Source organism: Typopeltis vanoorti, chromosome 2, assembly GCF_054136105.1.
Source record: "Typopeltis vanoorti isolate ZY-2024b chromosome 2, IOZ_Tvanoo_1.0, whole genome shotgun sequence".
Classification (NCBI taxonomy): Eukaryota; Metazoa; Arthropoda; class Arachnida; order Uropygi; family Thelyphonidae; genus Typopeltis; species Typopeltis vanoorti.
In genome coordinates, this window is record NC_143550.1 from 82,775,903 (window position 1) to 82,798,179 (window position 22,277).

A 22,277-nucleotide genomic window follows, 5' to 3' on the forward strand; every position below is an offset into this window, starting at 1 on the left:
AATTTTTTGAGGCTTTAGAAAAAGCAACTGACACAATGAAAAAGGAAAAGTTGGTCCTTGTTGGGGATCTAAATAGTAGAGTAGGAAATGATTGTGAGACATACAAAAATATTTTGGGAAAATTTGGAGAAAAGAGCAAAGCTAATAATAATGGCAAATATCTGTTGGATTTCTGCTCAGGACATGGACTGGTTATTACTAACACCATGTTCCAACATAAAAATGTGCACAAATTCACATGGAGAGAAGAGGCTAGGAATAAGAAAAGTCTCATTGACTATGTTATTGTTGGTAGTGATGTTTTCTCCCTGGTGCAGGACACCAGAGTGTACAGAGGATTTGAAATTGGAAGTGATCACTATTTAGTCTTGAGCAGGATAAAATTGAATTTCATATTGAAAAGAATAACATGTAAGAAAGTTTTAAAGCGAATAAAAGTTGAGCAGCTCTCAGATATAAACTGTAGACTAAAATACAGAAATATTATTGAAAAGAAAATGAAACAGTTTGAGAACAGGAATCAAACCTTGGAGATTCAGTGGCAAACTCTGAAGGAAACATTGATTGATTCTGCCAGAGAGGCATGTGGTGAGGTTGTGTGCAAAGATAAAAAAATGAGAACTCCCTGGTGGACACAGGAAGTTAAAGAGGCAGTGAAGGAAAAGAAGAAAGCATATCAAAAGTTCCTGGCAAATAAATCAGCTTTTACTCTTACAGAATACAGAGACAAATGTAAGAAAGCTAAACAGTGTGTAAAACTAGCTAAACAAAAGTCATGGGAGGACTTTGGCAAGAATATAGAAAATAAATATCAAGGTGGCGGCAAAATATTCTGGAGGTTGTTGAAGAAGCTTAGGAATGGAGGAAAGAGTGCTGTAAAAGGAGTTAGAGATGATAAAGGTGACATGAAAACTGGAGAAAAAGATATCCTTGAAGAATGGAGCAATTACTTTGAAAAACTGCTAAATGAAACAAGCAATGATGACAGCACATTGGTAAAAAACACTGACCAGGCATGCAGTCAGGAATACATATCCATACTTGAAGTAGAAAAAGCCATCAAAGGCTTGAAATGTGGAAAGGCAGCAGGAGTAGATGATATTCGACCAGAAATGCTGAAGTATGGTGGTATAAGAGTCTTACAGTGGCTGCACTGCATAGTTCAGAAAGCCTGGACAGAGGGACGAATTCCCGATGATTGGAGTAGAGCTCTCATAGTACCCATATATAAAAAGGGAAATAAAACTGAATGTGAGAATTACAGAGGTATTTCCCTACTGAGTGTTCCTGGCAAGATCTATGCAAGTATACTTGAGAAACGGTTGAAAAGAATTGTGGAAGAAAAGCTTGGTGAAGAACAAGCTGGATTCAGGCCAAATAGAGGCTGTCAGGATCAGATCTTCACTTTATGACAAATAGTCAAGAAAGCATGGGAATATAACAAAGATCTGTATTTAAGTTTTGTCGATTTGGAAAAGGCATATGACAAGGTGCCAAGAGAGAAGCTATTCAATACGCTGCAGTTATATGGTGTCAATGGGGCATTATATCAAGCAATACTTAGTCTTTATTTGAGTTGTGAGTCAGCAGTTAGAATTGAAGGAAGTACAGGAAGATGGTTTAATGTTAAATCTGGTGTGAGACAAGGATGTACATTATCCCCTCTGTTATTCATTATCTATATGGATCACATTATGAAGGAATGTGGTATTAAACCTGATATCAAAATTGGAGATGTTGATGTCAGCTCTTTGCTTTATGCGGATGATGTTATACTTCTAAATAAATCCGCTACAAGTCTGCAAGATTCTCTGACTAAATTGAATAGCTGTTGTAATAGATATGGCATGAAGGTCAGCAATAAAAAGACAAAGACAATGAAAATAGGCAGAATCATTGAAAATATCAACTGTGTTGTGAATGGAGAACCTGTGGAACAAGTAAAACATTTCAGCTACTTAGGCACAATTTTTACTGAAGATGGTAAACTAAATATAGAAATAGACAACAGAATCAGCAAAGCTGGTATCGTGGGAAGTCAATTGAATAAATTCATATGGAATAAGAAAGAAATTAGTCGGAACACTAAATTAGCTGTATACAAGACTATGTTCAAACCAATTTTAACTTATGGATCTGAGAGCTGGGTCAGAAGTAAAACACTTGATCAAAGACTAGAGACCGCAGATATGAGAGTCCTGAGAAAGATTAGAGGCATGAACAGATGGCATCAATGGCAATATCATATTAAAAATGAGGATATTAATAAAGAACTTGACATTGTCAGCATCCAGCAATGTTAGCAGAGCTAATCTCAGGTGGTTTGGTCACTTAAATAGAATGGGAGAGGAAAGATTAGCAAAACAAGTGTTCTCTGCCAGGTTGGCAGGAAAACGACCCAGAGGAAGACCAAGATATAGGTGGATTGATACGGTACAAAGTGCCTTAGACGATAGAAATATAAGATCTGATAATGTTGGAGTCTTGACAAGTAACAGACTGATTTGGAGGAAAATTGTAGATAGGAAGTTAGTAATGATGTAATTTTTTCATGTAGTACTGTCATATCCTGTACACCCCTTGAGGGTACATGGCAGGAATTTGATGATGATGATGATGATGATGATGACAATTAACAGCATGCAGAATTCAAAACAATTACAATAACAGAGGTCTGGAAAGAAGTGGCTGCTAAAATTTCAAGACTGTCTACTGTCAAATGAATGTTCAGAATAGTTTTCTGATTTTGTTGATGAATGCCTTTGTTTAGGCATTCATCATGAATGAATATCCAGCCATCTCACTTTGAGGACTTATCATAAATAACATCTGTAATGACAGATCTTAAGGATCTCAAAAGTACATGAAATGAGAGATGAAATTAGAAGTTATTGTGGCTGGAAGGCATAATCCTTCTTATTCCCTAATAATGCTAGTGAATGGCAGGCAAATGATGCACAGCTTGATGTCTTTTCTCCATGAATTCTTCTAGGTAGCATGCTGATTGTAACATGTTATAACATAAGTGTTCTGCTGCATTAAACTGAAAACGTGCAAATTAAGACTGTACTCTACTCTCAAAAGTATCATGACAGTGATAACTGCCAGTAATCATGTTTATTCAGAATTGGATTAATTTCAACTAGCTATGACAATGATATTCATAATCTTCTTTGAGATATTATGCTTAGAACATTTTTAAAAAGAGTTAATTTTGTAAAATCTGTAGAGAAGAGGTTTAATTCTACCAACCAAAATACTTTAGATATTTGTATTACAATTAACTTCTAATACAAAACAAAATAAACAATGAAATTCCTTCCTTTGCTCTGCAAACATCAGAACAACTTCATAGATCTAAAGCTGTAACAGACAAACCAAACAAAAAATCAGTTCTGATTTTAGGTATAGCATTTATCATAGCAAATGGTAGTCATTCTCTTATCTTTTGAAATTGGGAATTGAAAATGCATTTGAAATTGGCTGCAGTTCAAAGCCTAAGAACAAACTCTATTTCTGAAGATTATAACTGCAAATTCAGATGAATCAGCCTGTAGCAATTTGTATAACTGACGATTGCAAGTAGAAAGTAGATACACATTCAAAATTTCAAATTAGCACAAAGGATAAAGGGCAAAAGGCTGCAGTAAGTGAATTGTTTGAAGGAAGCACTTTTCGTGAAGGAAAGAAGCTACAAACTTGGATGTCTTATAACGTCTCAAAGACATCATCTAAATCAGCGCTTCCCAAACTGTGGACTGCAGCCCCCTTGGGGGCCATAGGTTTTGTTGAGGGGGGGCGTGAAATAATGAAAACAAATTTAAAATGTTTTAAGACAAAGTAGATTTTTTTTATTTTAAAAGAAATGTATTTAACTTTTATTATTTATTATTTCTTTTTTGTTATTTTTTATATTTTAATGGAAAAATTCACACATTGGTGTTGGTTCACAAACTTTGCTACCTGCGTATTTCGGTGCTTAATGAATATTAGTAAATATTGCTTATTCATATGTTTCATTTCAAAGCAGTGGTTAATTGTATTTACTTCGAATGTTCTCCAGGGAAGCTCCAAATTTTCCTCTCCCTTTCATCACGCCTTCGTAATCAGAGACTGTTGATATTGACTTTATATACATATCAAAACTCGTTTTATATTATCACTGTCATCTGAGCTAGTTTTCTGTTACCAATAAAAGTTTCGCATATACTTCACACATGAAAAAAAGCTTAAACAAGTTCATGTGGGAAGATAGTAACTCGCTTCCAGTGGTAAACAACACGCCCTCCCTAACAGCCACTATACTGCAGAGGCAATAAAAACAAGTACTTTTATTTTGCCAGTGAATAAAGTACAAGCACTGTGTGTAATATATTTCTCAACAAATAGCGCAATTAGAGCCAACTGGGATAAAAACACACTAATTAATGAATCACATGTCCCCTCATACAGAAACTAAGCTGTATAGACTGAAACAAAACTATATGTTGCATGGGCAAACACAGTATCTAACTAAAAACTATTGTTATTAATTAGATGTGTGCGAGTTTGATTTCCCAAGGAAGCAATAAAATTCAACCGAACGTGTTAAAATTCGTAAAAGTGTTAAAACTAAGTAATATATATATATATATATATATATATATATATAATGAATGTTATGGCAGTTTCACATACGCAATTTGGTTGAAGAGAGTTAGCATTTCAACTCAATTGTCAGCTATGCCTTTATCTTTCGGTTGCGCGATCTTTTGTTAATACCACACCAATCATATGCACGTTTTAATAACCTGCCTTTGCTGTCTTTCGTTAGGCTTAATTACCTTAAAGGGAGAAAAGTCACAAAGGAGAAAAATGTTTCTGGTCCGGGGATTCCCTTATTCAGGTAATATTCACTAATTTCATGTTATCAGTCTGTGGTGTGCCAATATCGGTAAGTGGTGATATTATTTGATCTATTCTACGTTAAAAAATTTAGCCCTGAGATGGATAAGTGGCTGATAAAAAATATAAAAAAATTCCCGCAAACAATCAGAAGAAGCAGAAACGGACTCAAAAAAAAAAGGACAGTATTTCATATTTTACCAGAACAGCCCGCATCGTCTTCAGAACCAAATGGTAAGAGGCAAAAAATGTAATATATGCATTTGATTTTTGCAATATTCATTGTGTATGTTTTGTATTGAATATAAATACAATAAATATTATAACAATATCTCTCTCTATTACAATTTTTTTCGAGGGGGGGGGCATGAAATATTTTAATTTTTGCAAAGGGGGCCCTGACATTCAGAAGTTTGGGAAGCACTGATCTAGATGATTTCACGAGGAAGAATTATTGGAAAGGTTGAAGAAGGCCACAGAATTACTGATATTGCCAGAGTTTGGAATCTCACAGCATTGAATCTAGGCTCTGGGCAGCATTTCAAACCAATGGAATGTATTCCAGTCATTTGCCAAGAGGTCCCCTTGCTGTAACATGGAGTTAGATTTTTGGTTATAAAAGCAAAATCTAATTGATGCACCATGGCAGGTCAGCTTGTAAGTTGGCTCCATTCAAGCACAGGTACACAGATATCTTGACAAACTGTGGCAAGATGTCTATGACAAACTATTTAAATTATACATTTTTGGTCGTTTTATAATAGAAATACAATTTTATTAATACAGACCAGTTTACAATAAAACATTTATTAAAACCTACCAGTTTCGCCAGCAAACTGTCTGGATTTTTCAAGGCGTTACGGAGATATGAAAGTTAGTAAATGCAAATTAAAAGGAACATAAAAAACGTTGTAAACCAAACTAGTAGCTATGGTTTTTAAACCAAACTATTAAACTAGTTTGGTTTACAACGTTTTTTATGTTCCTTTTAATTTGCATTTACTAACTTTCATATCTCCGTAACGCCGTGAAAAAGCCAGACAGTTTGTTGGCGAAACTGGTAGGTTTTAATAAATGTTTTATTGTAAACTGGTCTGTATTTCTATGTCTATGACAAGTAAGCTTATATGTCCAAAAGTCTGTAGTCTATGTCCCTTCATCCACAGTTCATCATAGAGCACATTTTCAGTAGCGTTGTATCAATAAAAACTGGACAAGACATCAATGAGCTAATGTACATTTTACAGATGAATCGTTTTAGTCTTTCTTCCGATTCTAGATGACATTTGATCTGCCATGAAAATGGTATTACCATTGTGAGAATGTTCTTGAAAGAGATAGATACAGCAGTGCCAGAGTCATGATGACTGGTGAACGATACTGCAACGAAGTTCTTCAACAACATGTTTGAATATTCTATGGTGCTGTAGACAAAGAATTCATTTTTATGGATAACGATGCCACACCATCATACATAAGCAGTGGAGATATTTCTGGAGACTGAGGATATCGATCAAATTGAGCAACCGGCACATCCCCAAATCTTAACTCCATAGAACATGTTTGGAATGCAAACAGGGAGATGCATTGCTGTTCAAAATTCTCCAGAAAACAAACAAGGCCTTAGCCTTGCTCTAAAGGAGGAGAAATGGGCCAGTTTACCTCAAGAACTCCTAAATCACTTGGTACAATGTTGTGTGGGCTGCATCGCATTTCGGGGTGAACATATTCCATACTGAAATGTCTTTCATGACTTATGAAATGAAATTTCATAAGTTATGAAATTAATCTCCCTACCGGCAAGGTGGATGAAATAGTGAGACCAAATTGCGCTTCTTATCCATGTTATTCAACAGGTGTTACAGAATCATATCTAGATTTAGCTGGACATCTATAGACGTCATGGCTGGTTAGGGGGTTAATGTATATCTCAGAATATCTCATTTACAGTCAATAATCTTTGAACATACTATAAAAACGAAGTATATAAAAAATCATACTAGTCACTTATTCATTTAGTAATTTCTCTAATGTCTACTCAAATATTGCTCAAACCCATTCCAACTTAATCCACTTAATCATTTTAGGGCATGCAATGTGGGTGAACTGATGCCAACAAGTTGCAGAGCCATATTTGTTTGGCATCTACTGTCTAGATAGTACAATCACTTGAACTCATACAAATGAATGGCGATGGATTTTTGCAGTTATGTGGATTTAACTTAGTTAAATATTAACTTAGTGCTCAAACTTTTACAGGTTATAACTAGATGAAAAAGAGCATTAATACCAGAAATATTATATTAGTGCACACATTGAGTCTGAGACTGAAAACTTGCATACGAAATGTTTTTCGTGAGCACATGGGTCTGCAAAAATTAGATGGAACATTAGTTGAATAGTATAATTACTCCTTTTATTTAATGAAAATAAAGTCTTTCCAGAATTTTGAACACTTTGGTACATTATATTCTCAGTAAAAAATATTCTCTGAAATACCCACAACTATTAATATGTTTGGTGAAAATAGCCCGAGTCATGCAGATTTGTTCAGATCAAGACAATGCAACTTATTTTGCATTTGTTTATCATTAGCAACCTTTTCACTCACTCTGTAATATTACTAATGTCCATATTGTGGTGGTATTAAGCAGTTTGTAATTTTTATTGATTCTGCAATTTTTGTGGCCATTTCTTTAGATGAAAATCCAAAATACATTGCGCTATTAGCTATCAACTATTGCTTGCAGATGCTATTGCAATGCATACTATCTTTAAAACCATAAAAGCAATTAAATCAAATGAAACTTGGAGAAAAAGCTGATATGAAGTATGTTATAGTAAACATGCCATTACAAGTACCGTAAAAATTCTAGATATCATTTTTATAATTATTTCTGATGGAAGTAATGTCACTAGCATGAAGAAAAATAAATAGGAATTAGCAAATCTGTTTTTTTGTTTTTTTTTTAGGACAATTCAGTCAAGTTTAATGCAACCAAAATAATGTTTCTGCTTTTATTTTTCAAAAAATAATGCTTCACCTCATCTTTTAGTTTTTTGAGCCTTAGCAACGTCACCCACAAGTGCAAGGTTAAAAAATGTCTTACCTACCCGCATCTTTACAGCTCCATTATATGCATCAGTCATCAACTTTGATGCCTTATCTTGATAACTTCCTATCATAGATATTCAAATCTAGCAAAATTATATGTTATATGCTTGCATGGCACTTAAAACAGAAATTAGGGTCTATCTTGCAATCTGGAAAGTTACCTGTTCATACAGCACATCAGATCTTTTCTACGCCAACCATTATCTGGAAACGACGTGTAACAACGTACTGAAGATAGTAAATACTACTGCATTCAATGTGTTATTTTTTTAATGACTATCTCCAAGTCCCCAGAATCTTTCTCATTTGTGTTTACTTTAGTTAAAACTTCTTGAAGGCACTGTCTGTCAAAAAAACATAAATTTGATAAATATAAAAACTTATATTTAAATAGAGATGGGTAAAAAAAAAGATTTTTTTTTTTTGCCCTGTTAGCTTACTAATTTTTCTCTTTACACTTGATAATGCATAGGTCTTCCAACAAATTTAGATTTTTCTTTCCATGGTACAAATGGAAACGACGTGTAACAACGTACTGAAGATAGTAAATACTATTGCATTCAATGTGTTTTTTTAATGACTATCTCCAAGTCCCCAGAATTTTTCTCATTTGTGTTTACTTTAGTTAAAACTTCTTGAAGACACTGTCTGGCAAAAAAACATAAATTTGATAAATATAAAAACTTATATTTAAATGGCCCATGGGTAAAAAAAAGATTTTTTTTTTTGCCCTGTTAGCTTACTAATTTTTCTCTTTACACCTGATAATGCATAGGTCTTCCAACAAATTTAGATTTTTCTTTCCATGGTACAAATGCATCACACATCCATGGCATTGTTAGCCTCCAATAAACTCTGAACCCTAATCTGTTCTAGAGATGTTACTTCTCTTCTGTACAGTTTCTAAATCTGTACAATAAATTTAAAATCAGCCATTACTTAAAATGCCATTCTCACATGGCATCCTAAGGAATGTGGTGGTGTATTAAGAACCTATCTCACCAATTGTTGATACTCCCCAAATCTCTTATTACATAAACTTATCAGTCATAAGTCTTTTTATGAACAATAAGTGTCTTCTTCATAAATGTTCAACCAAATAAGCTCACTTATTGGGGGCCTCAAGTGGCTTGAAAATGTTCCATGTTTGGTCTCTAGAGCAGGGTTCCTCAACTATGTAGAAATAAAAAATACAAAATATTATATATAAAAATTAAATATATATATATAAATATATATAAATCTCAGCCCACCCACAGTACAAAATGTACAAATAACCTTTTCATGGGTGGAAGTACAAAAACAGCATTCATATTCGGTTGATTTTTCTTTTTTTCTTTCTTCAGTTTCATAAAACATTCTGTGGTAGCTGGTCAATAACCATAAACAGACTAATTTCATTCAAACTTACTAACAGTCTTCTCTTCCATATTTTTCATCTCTTCTATTCTTTGGTTTTAGTCATCATATGCTGAAGCAATGCAACTGGTTGGCCAAGAAAAACTAAGTTCATACATAACAATGTGTGTGTGTGTGTGTGCGCGTGCGCATGTGCACGCATGAACATGTGCATGCGTGCACATAAATTTAAGCTACTAGATAATCATTTATGAAATAAATGCATATAAATGCCAAACACTTCTTACCTTTTCAGCTTCTTCTTGGATATCATCACATGCATCCTAAATATATATAAAAGAAAATATATTCAAATCCATGTGCATTATCTGGAAAAATTTATTATACTTCCATTATATTTGACATTTTGATATCTATAGCTGAATAATTTGATAAGACATGATATCTAATAAATATGGAATAAGTATCTGATAAGTCTCAATCATGCCTATTTGAAAAATCACCTCTATGTATGAGACAAAAATAAAAAATAAAAGAAATAAACAAAAGAGAACATAATGTAAATTATGCAAATCAAACTTATTTAAATGGTCCATGAATTTAAACGTGGAACATTATTTTGAAGATATTTGTTTTGATATGAGAATTTCTTTCCTAAAGAGTCCAATTCTGTTGAAAGATCTTTAGTTCTAAAAGGAGAGTGAGCTTGATGTTCATATTTTTTTGCTATGTGCATCTTGACATATATAAATATCGTATGTATACATACGAGGTGGTCTGAAAAGTTCTTGGCCTAACAATGAAAAAACAAATTTATAATTTCAAAATGATTTTTATTTTCAAGATAATCTCCTATAAAGACTAATACATTTATTCCAGCAATGCCCCAGCGCCATTATCCCGTCCCTGTAGTGGTTCTCAGTAAGATCTGCAAAATACCCCTCTACAGCTGCAATCACATCTTGATTCGAAGAAAAATGCTGACCAGTAAGGAAGAGTTAGTTTTGGGAAGAGACAGAAGTCAGAGGGAGTGAAATCTGGGTAACAGGGTGAATGTTCCAACAATTCATAGTGGAGAACTCTTAATTTTCCCATTGCAAAACACTTTTGTGGGCAGGTGCATTCTCTTAATGAAAGATGATTTTTTTTTCTTCTGCAAACCAGGTCTTTTCTCACAAATTTTTTTGTCTAGTCTGGTTAAAAGATCAGAATAATATTCCTCAGTTATTGTTTTCCCCTTTTTAAGATAATTAATAAACAAAATGCCTTTAGCATCCCAAAACATTGACGCCATGACCTTTCCTGCTGATGGAACCAACTTTGTCTTCTTCGGCACTGAACAACCGGCTTCTGTCCACTCTTTTGACTGCTGATTGGATTCTGGTGCATAATGGTGAATCCAAGTCTCATCCACAGTAATAAATGAACGCACAAAATCAGTTTTATTCTTGTTAAAATGCTCCAAACACTGTTCAGAAATTTTCATGCGAGTGCGTTTTTGATCTGCTGTGAGCAAGCACAGCATTCACATCTTGTGCACAGCTTTTTCATTTGCAATTCTTCATGAAAAATATATCCTACATGTTCTTTTGAAATGCCTATAGTCTCAGCAATTTCATGCACTCTGACTCGCCAGTCATCCAATACCATATCATGCACTTGATCAATGATTTCTGGTGTTGTCACACTTTTTCGACGTCCTTTACGTGGATCATCTTCAAGGCTGGTAGGGCCACGTTTAAACTCAGCAGCCCATTTCTTAATTGTCGAAAACGAAGGAAAAGCGTGCCCATAAACTATTATGAGCTTCGAATGAATTTCTTTTACCAAGAATTTTATAACCACAATGATACTCAATTTTATCCATTTCAAGGGATACAGACAGCACTTTTGCTTCAGACAGCTGTATAAAACAAAACTGCTTCATAGAATGGATGCTTATGATAGATGTACCAACTTAGAAAAAAAAAAAAATCTCTTGCCATCTATGGTTGAGAAATATTCAGACCACCCTCGTAAATGAATGCCATGTTGTTGTTGAGATGTCATATTGTTGGTTTTTCACTTGGTTATAACAAAGGGAGGGGGTACTCCTCCTGTTGACATGTGCAGAAGTGTCGAAGGGTCTCGAATCTGTGGGCATACTATACCACAGGAATGGAAGGAATGTATGATAGTTCCATTGCACAAGGGTGGTGCAAAAACTGATGTGTCTAACTACAGACCTATTAGTATCTCTGGTGTGGTAGTGAAGATTTTGGAGAAGTTGATAAGAACTCACATACAGAAATGGGTAGACAAGCATTCTATACTCTGCAAGGAACAGCATGGGTTTACTAAAGGAAGGTCATGTTTTAGCAATATGCTCATATTTTATAACAATATTACGAACGAGTTGGATAAAGGGAATGGATACACTATGATAATGTTGGATTTTTCTAAGGCATTTGATAGGATACCACACGATAAGCTGTTGTGTAAACTGGAGAATATGGGACTGGAACATAATCTATTGACTTGGATCAGGGGATGGTTGACAGACAGATATCAAAAAGTGGTATACAGTGGATGTGAATCTGCCAGATTTAAGGTAACCAGTGGTGTACCTCAGGGTTCAGTCCTTGGGCCACTATTGTTCAATCTATACATTAATGACATCAAGCAGGGTCTATCATCAGATGTGCAATTGTTTGCTGATGATGCAAAGATAGGCAGATCAATCAGGGATGCTACTGATATTCAGCAATTACACAATGATTTGAATAGACTGGAAATCTGGGCAAACGAAAATGGCTTTCAGTTTAATGTTAGTAAGTGTAAAGTTATGCACTTTGGTGTGATTAGAGTTCCAGTGACATATTATATTAACGGGGTTATGCTACAAGAAACTGAAGAGGCAAGGGATCTTGGTGTATTGGTGAATAAGAATTTAAAGTTCAAAGGTCACATAGCAAAAGTTGCAAATACAACTCAGAGGATAATTGCTATGTTGAAGTGAACCTTGACATGTAGCAATAAGGAAGTAATTTTGCCTCTTTATAAGGCTTTAATAAGACCACACTTGGATTACTGTGTGCAGATTTGGTCTCCCGGGTTCCAAGGAGGGGGGGGATAAAGAAGCTGTGGAAAAGGTGCAAAGAAGAATTACAAAGATTATATCTGGATTATGGGATTTAGATTATGAGGATAGATTGCGAGTACGTGGATTACAGACTCTGGTTAACAGGAAGGAGAGAGAGAGAGAGAGAGAGAGAGAGAGAGAGAGAGGTGATATGATAGAGGTCTATAAACTTTTGAATAGCTGTTATAGCATTTCAATTGATGAAATTTTTCATTATATGGAAGGTGGGGAGAGAACATGGGGCCATGGAAGTTAAATTTATTTGCAATCAGGAAAGGGATAAGAGCTAAGTTTTTCTTCCAGGGAGCAGTGAGTGAGTGCATCTAGTGTGAATGAATTCAAGGGTAGATATGATAGCTGGGTTGGGTAATTTACAGCCTCTCTCGATGAGTCCTCGACTCGCTGGAGATCTCAGACAATAATATTTCCAATATTTCGGCAACGTTACGTTGCCAACTTCAAAGGAACTTGAAATAAAGACACGTGCACACAGTAAATGAGGACAAAGTAAGGAAGCTATTGTTTCTCCTATAAGTCCTGATGGTGCCCTCTAGCGGGCTATGTAGGTAATCTTAGCCGTTGGACTGAAGGTCACCTGATGTATGTCTCCCAAATTTGGGGCAGTCTCATGCAACCAAATTTGTTGAGGTTTGGCATGTTTCTTAGGGCTGAGGCTGATTCCATGAATAGTCTTTCAAATTTGAACTTGCTATGGTATATTATTGTGGCTTTCTTCTATCATATTCTGTGGCGTGTACCAGAGCATGGTCTGCAAGACCAGAGTGACTATACTGGTGAAAATAGATGTAGTCCTTGTGTTCTGAAATTCTGATATTTGCTGTCCTGCCTGTTTGGCCAAAGTATGACAGTTTAGAGCTGCAAGGGACCAGGTATACACCAGGTAGGTCTAGGGGAAGTGGTTAGTCTTTAGTGGAACGGATAAAGGATGCCAATTATCTATATGGTCTGTAACAAGAGTTCAAGTCGTGTTTTTTTTTAAGATTTTGGTAATTTTTTCTGAGGTGCCTCGGATGTAGGGAATGGTGATGGATTTAGAATAATCCTTGTTGTGAAGGGGGGGGGGTTACTGGTTTCAATATTTTTTGGATTTTTTGGGGGGGTAGCCATTGGCCGAGAAAGTGTTGAGGATGTGATTTAGTTCAGTGGTTAGGACATTGTCATTTGAACAGATTAGTTTAGCATTGTTGTGCAGTGTCTTAATAACTCCATTTTCTATAAAACAGAGAGGACAGCCATGGGTTCACCACTCTACCCACATTTGGCCAACTTATTTATGGAGACTTTTAAAGAGAAAGCTTTAAACTCTGTCCCACAAAAACCAACCATATGGCTTTGCTACATTGATGATGTGTTCGCTATTTGGCCACATGGCTCTGATACACTCCTCTCCTTCTTAACCCACTTAAACAACCAACACCCCAGAATCAAGTTCACCCTGGAAAAAGAGGAAAACAACAGCCTCCCTTTCCTAGACACACACTAGTCACCAGCCAGCCTGATGGAACCTTGGTTTCTCAGTTTATAGAAAACCACCCATACAGGCAAATACATTCACCAACAATCCCCCTCCCCAATCTATTTTCAGACTACATCTATTTTCACCAGTATAGCCACTCTGGTCTTGCAGACCATGCTCTGGATACATGCCACAGAATATGATAGAAGAAAGCCACAATAATACACCATAGCAAGTTCAAATTTGAAAGACTTTTCATGGAATCATCCTCAAACCCAAGAAACATGCCAAACCTCAACAAATTTGGTTGCATGAGACTGCCCCAAATTTGGGAGACGTACATCAGGAGACCTTCAGCCCAACACCTACATAACCCATTGGGGGGGGGGGGGGGGGGGGGGGCACAAGCAGGGCTTTTAGGAGAAACAATAGCTTCCTTGCTTAGTCCTCATTTTCTGTGTGTAGTTCCTGCGTGCATGTGTCTTTATTTCAAGTTCCTTTGAAGATGGCAACGTAATGTTGCCGAAATATTGGAAATATATAATAAAGTTTAATTTAATTTATATTCTAGTGTATATTGTGAATTCCTTAAGTTAATTAATAATCATGTATAATCAACGTATAAGCCTTTCTAAAAGAATCACTTAATTTATTGTCTTGACCATGGGTATGCAGTCTGATACTGCTTCTCTCAAACAATTCCTGACCATTTCCCATGCACTACTGACATTCTTTCCTTGTGGCTTCTCTAGATATCAAACTCAAACATGCCTCCTAAGCTTTACAGTTCAACACAAATCCTGTCTTGACAAAAAATTTTATATTTTGCAACCTCCCAGAACAAGACTACATGGTCAGTCTCCTCATCATGTTGGAGATTTAATAGAATATTTACAGCACTAGAAAAGGATTAAAAACTAATTTTAATGCTTTCAATATTTTGTCTCGGTCACTGAGACATCTTCAGGGATTATAAATAGCTCTTATAACACACACAAAGACAACACAATACTAAATGAAACACTTGGGTGACTAAAGTCCTATCTAGGTGGTGTGTCCTCTATGGGCATTTGTAGGTGGCCTAGGACGTAAAGTGGGAACTCTGACAATTGTTTCCCAAATTTTGGTAAGTTTCATGCATCCATAATTATTTAAATTTAGTTGATTTCTGAGTGCTGCTGCAGATTCTAAAATCAGTCTTTCTTTTTTAAATTTACTATGTTGGAGCATGGCCGTTTTCTTCCAGGAAAATTTAAAATGAAAAGACTGTCTTTAGAATATTGGAAGCATTAAAATTAATTTTTAATCCTTTCCCAGTGCTGTAAATATCCCATTAAACCTCTAACATGAAGTCCTTCCAGCACTTAAGCCTTAACACACGGGTCGCTCTCCCCAATTGGAGGCAGAGCATCTACCTTTGTTAAGGATGCATCTTTTGATGCAATTACTAGATCCAGCACTCTCAAACCCCTAGTCCCCTCCATGACATGCTGTTTCAGATAATTATCCCTTAGCAACTATACATATTTCACTTTTATCTTTCCATGCACACTCTCCTCCTTCCAATCTCCATATCTCCATAGTTGAAATCCTCATAATAATTGCTTGGCCTGCAATCATTATACTAATCTGCCAATACATGGCATCGCATCTTCCTGTGGATGCCATGGACTAATAGCAGTAACTTATTTTGTTCTAATGGTCTCTATTTTGCACTAGACAGCCTCAAATGACCCATCTCCTCAAGACCTAAAATCCTCTAACTTCTAACTTTGTTGGTTGAAATTCTTCAGCTATCAGCAGCAATATCCCATCTCCTGTCCTATTCACTTTATCCTACTAGCAAATACAATATCCTTTACATTCTATCCTGTAAATGTATTATTTTCTGTCAACAAGGACTCACTGATGCCTATAATTTATGGCCACTGAGTTGACTAATGCTGAAAATTTCCCCCCTTTATTTTGGATAGTTATGGCATTAGTGTACATGCATTTCAACATTGCCACAGACCCACAGTTATCCTTGCATAATGTTATTACCAATCCATTCAAGATTTAACATCTGTTAAAACTGCATTCAGCATTGCATAATCATTTCTGTACATGTGTTCATTTGTCTTGGGGGGTGGCTAAACCCAAACTTGTCTGCCCCCCCCCCCCCTTAATGCTTCTAGTTTCCCTGATTTTGCACTGGAAAACACTTTCCAAACATCTAACTCTGAAAGCATTTAAATGCAGTCCATAAGGCATATAAGGTTGGACAAAATAATGGAAACACTAAGATATTTATGAATAGAATTTGTGCTGGCTGCACTGAAAAAACTTGTGGTAGCAGCACTGAATATTACCGTTTTGTTTATGCTCTTTAGTTCTTATGAAAGTGCATTAGTCATTGTACTGAGTGATAATTTGTGTTAAAAAAAAATCAGACAATGGAATGCTTGTCAGAGTTTGAATGAAGAAAAACAGTTGGTACACCTTTAGTTGGGGCATCATTAACACAAACTGCCACATTATTAGGTGTATCGAGATCGAGGGTTTCTAAGGTTATGTTTGCATACACAGATTGGCAAGACAACATCATCAAAGAAAACAGTGGGAGAAAATAAAAAATGACAGAAAGAGATCATCAGCGAAAAGGATTGTTTCTAAAAAAATTTTAAAAAATTCACAAAACTACTGCAGCACAGGTAACAGCAGAACTGAATATTCATCATGTAGAACATATTTCCACAAAAACTGTCAAGAGCAAGCTTCATAAATCCAATATTCCATATTTAATCTCTATAGCAGTTTCCAGATTATCTAATCTATAACTCACATGTAGTAAACATATTTCTATACATAGGCTTACAATCTTTTGTAGCCAGGATTTGCATATATACGTATTACAATATTATACCATTAAATTATCGAAGTTCTTCTGTTACTCAAATCAGATATTAAGGCTTATAATAAGCAAATCTATATTCTGTCTTGTAGAAATTACACTTGCCTCACTCAGACTGATGTTATGGATTTACACATAACATAATACATCACAAAAACAAAACTTTATAATTCAATTAATCATCAACAGAAATGTACCTGTATGTTTAAAAACAATTCTACTGGACGTGTGTGTACTCCAGTAAGTATAACTTTCCTCTCTTCTTCTTTAGTAACAACTGTTCCAACAGAAACTATTAAATCAGGCAGATCAAATTTCTCCATTTCTTCTTATGATCCTAAATTATTCCTTTATGAACACTATACCAGTTCAGGTTTCTCTTTTCTAGATCTTCTCTTATCTGATGGTCTTCCTTTTGGTCTATTCCCCTCAAATTTCATTTCATACATTATTCTTGGTATTCTTTCTAAATCCATTCTTATTAGATGTCCAAACCAGTTCAAACAAGAGTTCATGAGCATTTCTTCAGCACTTTTTAGTCTTAAAGTATGCCTAATGTTCCCATTACTTATTCTATCTTTCCTTGTTTATGCCAACATTGTCCTTAAAACTTTCATTTCCATTGTTTGTATGCCTCTTTTAGTTAGTTCCCATGTCTCTGCTGCATAAGTCAAAACGTTAATCAAAAGCTTGCACTTCTGGGACACTGAGTGGAACCTCAGTGCCCCAAAAGTAGACTACTCGCACTGTTAAAAAAAAGTTTGACCCAGTAAAATCCTCCTCATCTCCGGTCTAAACTTTCATCACTAGAAAGTATACTTCCCAGATATCTGAAGTTTTCACTACTCTTCAAATCTTGTCCATTGAGACCCACTACCTGTTAATGGCATTGATTCCCTTACAGAGAGCAGGAGAGGTGAATTTTGAAATTAATTTCAAAATTAAAAATTTTGGAGATTGAAGGGGCAGTTCAATCTCTACTGGTAGCCAATCAGATATAGCTAGCCCAACCCAAGACTAACTAATTATATATGGTCAGTGAAGAGATACAGCTGACAAGTGCCACCATCTCATGGTCCTAATCTTAACACTATATATTTATTGTCTGAGATAGGGTAGGTTCTACAATTTATTTTCTTGAGTTTACAGGACAAAAATTCCTGAGTTTCCAGGAGAAAAAGTCTGCTTGCATGTGCCGGAGATTGACTAACTCAGGAACTGGTCAAACGAAGGCCTAGAAAATGCTCTAGTTGGTGACTAGATTTGAACATAGTTCTTCCATTGGGTGGTCAAGTGCCGTGGAATGCAAATGCCACTTCCACTGAGCTACACAGGCTCCTTAATTTTTACATTTCCACTATAATTTTCCTATCTTGTATTTTTGCTATTCATTTGTTTTGGCCAAATTTATATATGGACAAAATTTGTGTGTGTGTGTGTGTAGAATCAAACAGTAATAGAAAATCACATTTGTGACATAAGCAGAATTTAGAAGGTAAGAATGTTCTAGTTTATCTTATTTAAATAGACAAGTAAAACTATCAGAAAAACAATGTTTATTTTTTTAAATAATTATCTTCATTACCTTAAATCATCCTAAGAAAGAAGAAGGATACACAGACGTAAAAAAAAACTAAAAATACAAAGGGAGTTGAATGTTTGAACGTTTCATTTAAAAATTAATATGAAATTAAGTAAGATTTATTTCCCTCTCTTATTCAAGCACAAATATTCCCATTTTTAAATAGTGTCTCTATAAAACTATGGAATATTATCTCTTATTTATATGCAAAAAAAGTTAAAAAATCTCATAGAATAATCATAAAATTATTAATACTGCAATGGCACCTTAAAAAGTTTCCAATTTCTCACTTCCATATTTTTGTATCAGCAGATCAATTGCCCTAATGAGCTGATTCAAGAAGAGTCAAATAAATATAGTACAGTAACCCCCCGACTTACGTAATACGCGACTTACGTAAATTCGCAGTTATGTAATAAATCTCTAAAATTACAATTACTAGCGCATATGAACATGTTTGCGGCTTTTGCGTCTTTGACATCCATTGCAGTATGCAACGACATAATGTTAACTAGACTCTGCATTCACAACAAATGTAACGAATAGTAACAGGTAGTGACAGGTTACCGGTAAATGCCGAGAGCAGCAGAGGGCAATTGCGCAAAAGCCGTAACATTCAAACTGAAACTTACCAATTAGAAATAAGGACTCCATAAACAATTCCTCCTTTCACCGACTCGTTAGTAGTCCATGCCTCCCGTGGTTAGTTTAGTCACTTGTTTATCACCATTAGTGTTCGTTGTTTATTTACCCTTAAAATGGATTCGAAATGCAAAACTAAATGCGCTGGTAATAAATCTAAAAAACAAAAGGTCTGCAATTACTTTAGAAGAAAAGTTGAAAATAATTCGTATTTATGAAGATGGGAAAAATTATATCAACAATAGCTTGGGATATAAATCAACCTATTTCGAAAGCGAATACGATAGTGAAGGATAAAGTTCGCATTGTTGAAAGCATGAAAGGTGCGGTAACGTTGAAGGGCACAATCATTAATAAGAAGAGGCTGGGCCCAATTTCAGAGATGGAGAAATTGTTGTCTCACTGGATTGAGGATCTGACACAGAAGCAGATACCGTTGAGTTTTCTGATTATCCAGGAGAAGGCTAGATCTTTACATAAAGATTTACAAGAGAAAGCCGGCATCATGGACACTGAGAGTGCATTTAAAGCTAGTGCTGGACAGTTCGAATGATTCAAGAAGCATACAAATCTACACAGCATCAAAGTCACGGGTGAGGCAGCAAGTGTGCAGATACAGACGCGGCAAGTAAATTTCCCGAACTTCTGGCAGAAATAATTGAGGAGGGGGAATATTTGCCTGAGCAAATATTTAATGTTGACGAAACAGCTCTGTTTTGGAAGAGGATGCAAATACGGACATTTATTGCAAAAGAGTAAAAATCTATGCCTGGATTCAAGGTAGCAAAAGATCGGATTACTGTTATGATTGGCGGCAACACTTCAGGGGACTCGAAACTTAAACCGCTTACAGTGTACTATTCCCAGAGACCACAGGCCTTTAAGAACATTGACCCAAGTAGGCTGCCCGTAATCTGGAAATCCAATACTAAGGCTTGGGTTACGCGTGTGCTGTTCGCAGACTGGTTCAATAACCAGTTCATTTCCCAGGTGAAGGAATATTGTGCCAAGATTGGAATCCTGTTTAAAGTGCTTCTTCTCCTGGACAATGCCCCCAGCCACCCGGAAGAGTTGGATAACTTTCATTCTGACGTAAAAGTTGTTTACCTGCCTCCTAGAACCACCGCACTGTTGCAACCTATGGATCAAGGCGCTATTGCGACTTTCAAAGCCTACTATCTGCAGCGTATGTTTTCCCAAGCAATCAAGGCCATTGATAGTGGTGAGGTCATTATTCTACATGATTTCTGGAAGAATTATAATATCCTTGACGCTATCAAAAATATCGGGGTGGCATGGGATGAAGTCAAGCGGACAACAATGAACGCTATGTGGAAGAAACTCTGCCCAGAAATGGTGCAAAATCGTTTAAAGGAAGGAGAGCAGACAATGACTGATATGGTTGTTGAGTTGACACAAGAATTACAGCAAGCGACGGAGACGCGTGTGCAACTGGCAGAGCAATTAGAGCTGGAAGCGGATAACATTGATGTTAACGAGCTTCTTTTGAGTCACGATGAAGAGCTTACTAATGATGACCTTATTCAGTTGGAGGCATTCCGAAATTCTGAAGAAAATATTATGCCGATTGAACCACCAACTCCAGATGTTAAGAAATTTACAACCAAGGGACTAGCTAAGGCTTTTAACCTGATAGACATGGCGCTAGCAAAATTAGAATCGATGGATCTGAACACCGAGTGGTTCGAGAATGTTAGCCGTCGTATCCATTCTGATATGTCTAGCTACAAGGCCATCTACGATGACAAAAAGCGTGTGACCACACAATCTACTCTAGACATGTTTGTGAGATGCTGCTCACAACAATGTCAAGGTGACAACTCAGACGATCCTGACTACACTCAGCCTTCAACATCGAGATGGGTAGAAGTTGTCAGAGAACAGCATTTCTCTTCACAACCATCCACCACCAGCACCAACTCTCCCACTACAGAGCTAAATTAGCTGTCACAAGACATTTTTTTATTTGAAAAGTGTTATTTCAGTTTGTTTTTATATTCTTTTATATATTTTTCATACTTTTATAGTTTATATCCGAGTAAATACTGCTGCATGATGTTTCATTTATAAAATAATACTGTGTAAATAATATACTGTACATATCTGCATATATACATACATATAATAATAAATATCGCAGTTTCTTGCGAAGTTACACTTAAGCAATTTACAAATTCGACTTACGTAAAATTCAAGTTACGTAAACGTTTACAGAACGCATTACTTATGTAACTCGGGGGGGGGGGGGGTTTACTGTATAAGACTACCAGCAACAAAGAAATTAATTTAATTAGTTTCATTTGTTACTAGAACAATATGTTTAAAACAGAAGTTTAAAAATGAGCTGTAGCATATCTTAAACAAAAAATATTAAAACATACAATGGAACAAAAAAACAAGTAAGCAAATTGTTGGACACAATCATAAAAAGAAGTGGTTAGTAAAAATTTTCTTTTATAGTGTTTTCAATCATTATAACAATTAGGCTTACATTGGTTTATGTACTATAGGACCATGTTGTTTTGACTTTGCTGCTAAAATATTCTTAAAGAAATTTAAACTGATATGATATTTAGGAGCTCTATTAAACTTTAGCAGAGCTCCTAAATATCAAATCTCATTAACTTTCATTTAGCTAGAATCACAAAATTATTACTTTTTTTTTTTTTTTTTGCCAAATTTTCCAATAAAAAAAAAAGGTCTGAATGTGGCCAAAATGAAATAACAGAACAATATTTATGAAAGGAATCATAATTCCCAATTTATTATACCCCTTCCAGGTAGAATGAAGTGGGTTTCTGCAGTTGCAAAAATTCTGCTGCTACAAATGATCCAACAGGCTGCAGGTTTAGATTCTATTGCGGGTATATGGATGTTTGTGATTGTCTTAAGGTGAGAGATGAATTTCATTGCCTAGTGCCTGCTTATTGGAGGCCAGAAGTGGTTTGAAAAAGTTCCGTGTTTGGTCTCTAGAATAGGGTTTCCAGATGATGTGAAAAAATAAAATTTAAATTTAAAAAAAATAAGGAGGAAAAATCCTTTAGTCCACCCATGGTAGGAATATACTATAGGTTTACAAATAAACCTTTTGGGCATGAGAGCCACAAAAAAAGAATATTACTTAACCTGAATAAAATCCATTCAGCCAAATAAATCTAACAATAATAAAATCCATCCAACAAT

General features: G+C 35.5%; 1 protein-coding gene across 8 annotated transcripts in view; it reads right to left on the reverse strand.

Annotated features, from left to right (window-relative positions):
* Upf2 (UPF2 regulator of nonsense mediated mRNA decay) overlaps positions 1-22,277 on the reverse strand; it is a 705,876-nt gene that overhangs the window by 645,511 nt on the left and 38,088 nt on the right. For all 8 annotated transcript variants that reach the window (XR_016550243.1, XR_016550244.1, XR_016550245.1 and 5 more), the window contains one exon: positions 9,646-9,681. Coding sequence is in view for 5 of the 8 variants with exons in the window: in XM_090412106.1 (XP_090268232.1) it covers positions 9,646-9,681 (36 nt within the window). In the remaining 3 variants the exon portion in view is untranslated. The remainder of the gene's footprint in view (positions 1-9,645; positions 9,682-22,277) is intronic.